The 2394-nt window shown below is 54.2% G+C and overlaps 1 protein-coding gene across 1 annotated transcript; it reads left to right on the top strand.

Annotated features, from left to right (window-relative positions):
- Positions 1 to 220: 220 nt before the first annotated feature.
- Positions 221 to 1896, top strand: POSPLADRAFT_1161777 (hypothetical protein; the record flags this gene model as incomplete). Its single annotated transcript, XM_024487698.1, has 2 exons — positions 221 to 309; positions 909 to 1896. 2 exons carry the CDS (start codon positions 221 to 223, stop codon positions 1894 to 1896), a joined length of 1077 nt encoding a protein of 358 aa, XP_024332771.1.
- Between the last annotated feature and the right edge of the window lie 498 nt (positions 1897 to 2394).

Consider the following 2394-nt stretch of genomic DNA (forward strand, 5'->3'; position numbering starts at 1 on the left):
CTTCGATTTCGCCTTCGACGCTCTTCGACACCTTCGACGGTGCGCGACACTTACTCAAAGCTCGGCACGGTCTTCCCGATGCCTCGTGCGTAGATCTCGGAACATCTTCCGCATTCGGCGAACAATAGGGCCACTTGACCCCGCTCGGCCAAGCGCGTGCTTCGCTCCAAGCCACACCGAAGTAGCCGGTCTTTCCCGATTAGGTATCGAACCTCGCGGCATGCCTTCACGACGGCTACCGGTCCAAAGTGGCCATATGTTGCTCTTCATCTCCGCGTTCGGCATGACGTCACTCTACCGATGGACTTGGTATGTGCCTCTCGGTGAGGCAGGTTCTTGAGGAACAATGCAAAGCCCCTTGTACCCCTATGCCACTCTCGAATAGTCGTAGCATCCTGTGTAGTATAAAATCTGTCATAGTTCTCCCCAAAAATACAAGATCCGGTTCCCCCCTCGAGTTCAGAGCTCATAAGTCGAGTTCGCCCCGCATCTAAGCTTGCAACTGCGTCACTTTGTCCCTCGCCGTGTAACTTCGAAACCTCGTCCACTGCGTTTACTCGTCGATACCGTCTCGACGAACCCTTCGACTTCGACTATTGTCGAAGAAACTGCGAACCGCGCCCTAGCTAAGTCCCCCCCTATCGAATCGTGTCCCTTCTCTCTACGATACATCGAAGAAGCTCTGCCGAGCTTCGATCGTCGCTAACTTTCCACAGCCTCTGAGTAGCTTCGACGACGTGTCGAAGCCACCTCGTACCTACCCGTTTGTTCGTAACCTTTCCCAAGGGCGTTTCTCGTGTTCACTCGAACCGCGGGACACCTTGCTGCTAACTCCCCTCTCATTAGACTATAAGCCGTCTCTCTAGTCCCTTTAGGTCGCACCCAGGTTAGGGGTTAGGGTTTTGTAGGTCGTATCATTTCTGGAGCCCACCGCGAGGGGATCTCAGGCAAGAATTCGCCGCTTTCGGGTTTCCGAAAACGTCTCCAGTAGTCACCCGCTCGCAAGCGCGTGAGGCTGCTAGCCGCAGCGCCACCGAGAACCTCGACAGCTCCTCTCGAACGCAATCGACTCCCTCTCCAACAATTCCCGGTGACTTCGACCACGACGAAGAAGACGAGATAGACCAAGAACTCCAGGACGACTTCAACGAAGAACCGATCCCTTCGACCGCCGAGGAACGCACTTCGTCCCCAGAGCTTCTAGGCCTCACTACTTCCGACTATGACACTTTGACTCCTGAACTTTTCGAACGATCCGGTTCTTCGCCCGAACCCGAGGATCCCATCCCATCTACTTCGAATCTCGAACTCCCGACTCCGTCTTCTTTTCGCGCCCACGCTCAGCCGCCCATCGCATCCTCTTCGCGACTTTCAGTCATACCTACATCCGACCTGGCACCTCCGCCACCTTTAGCACCTTCGAACGCAGCTTCGAACTCCAACTTCGCACCGCCCACACCTACGATTCCTTCAACTACTACCGCGTCCTCTTCGACCCCAGCTCCTACTAACACTACGAACATGAGTCAGAACACGAACACACCATTGATGCCCCCGCGCGGTCATTCGACGGCACTGAGCTTCGACCCGTCGGAAGTCCGTTCGCTTCGGCGTTACTTCCAGGACCTCGAAGCATTGTTCACCCGGTGTCAGATCACCGACGAAGCAGCCAAGAAACAGTGGGCCGTTCGGTATCCTTCGATCGACGTCGCCGACTTATGGGAAACCATCGAGTCCTTCATCGACGTAGCCAAGAGCTACAACGACTGGAAAGCCGACGTACGAGCACTCTATCCCGGCGCCGACGATACAAGAAAGTGGTCGCTGGCGGACATGGATCAGCTCATCGGAGAACGCGCTCGTATCGGGATTCACAACGCGGCAGACCGAAGCTAGAGGCGGGGGTACTGTCACAGTTTCCCTAATTTTACCTAATTTTTCCGCTATTTCTGCGGACATATCAAAGGGTATAGGGACTTATCCATACTTATCTGTCCGCATATGGGTACAGCTGCATATCTAAGGGGTTATCCGCTTAAATAAGCGACACATGATCTTGTTCTGGACACATCAGGCTGGACTCTGATGCCAGACCTTTTCTAGATAGAAACCAGACTCTTTCTGGACCATGACATCATTCTGACATCATAGGTAGGAGCTAGGCTCAGGCACTAGGCCATAGGCCGGTCAATTCTGGACCCTAGGCCCAGGGCAGGGCAGGGCCAGACTACGACATCATATATGACATCATAGAGCACATGATACTTAGTAATCCTTACCCAGCTAGGTACCAGGGATCCATTACCGGTCCCTGGGGGGTTTTCCCTCATGTATATAAAGCAGCATCCTGGGGCACCCTGTCCCCCAGTTCTATTCACTTCGTTGGTTGCGCTT

Source organism: Postia placenta (assembly GCF_002117355.1).
Source record: "Postia placenta MAD-698-R-SB12 unplaced genomic scaffold POSPLAscaffold_107, whole genome shotgun sequence".
In the NCBI taxonomy this organism is placed as follows: Eukaryota; Fungi; Basidiomycota; class Agaricomycetes; order Polyporales; family Adustoporiaceae; genus Rhodonia; species Rhodonia placenta.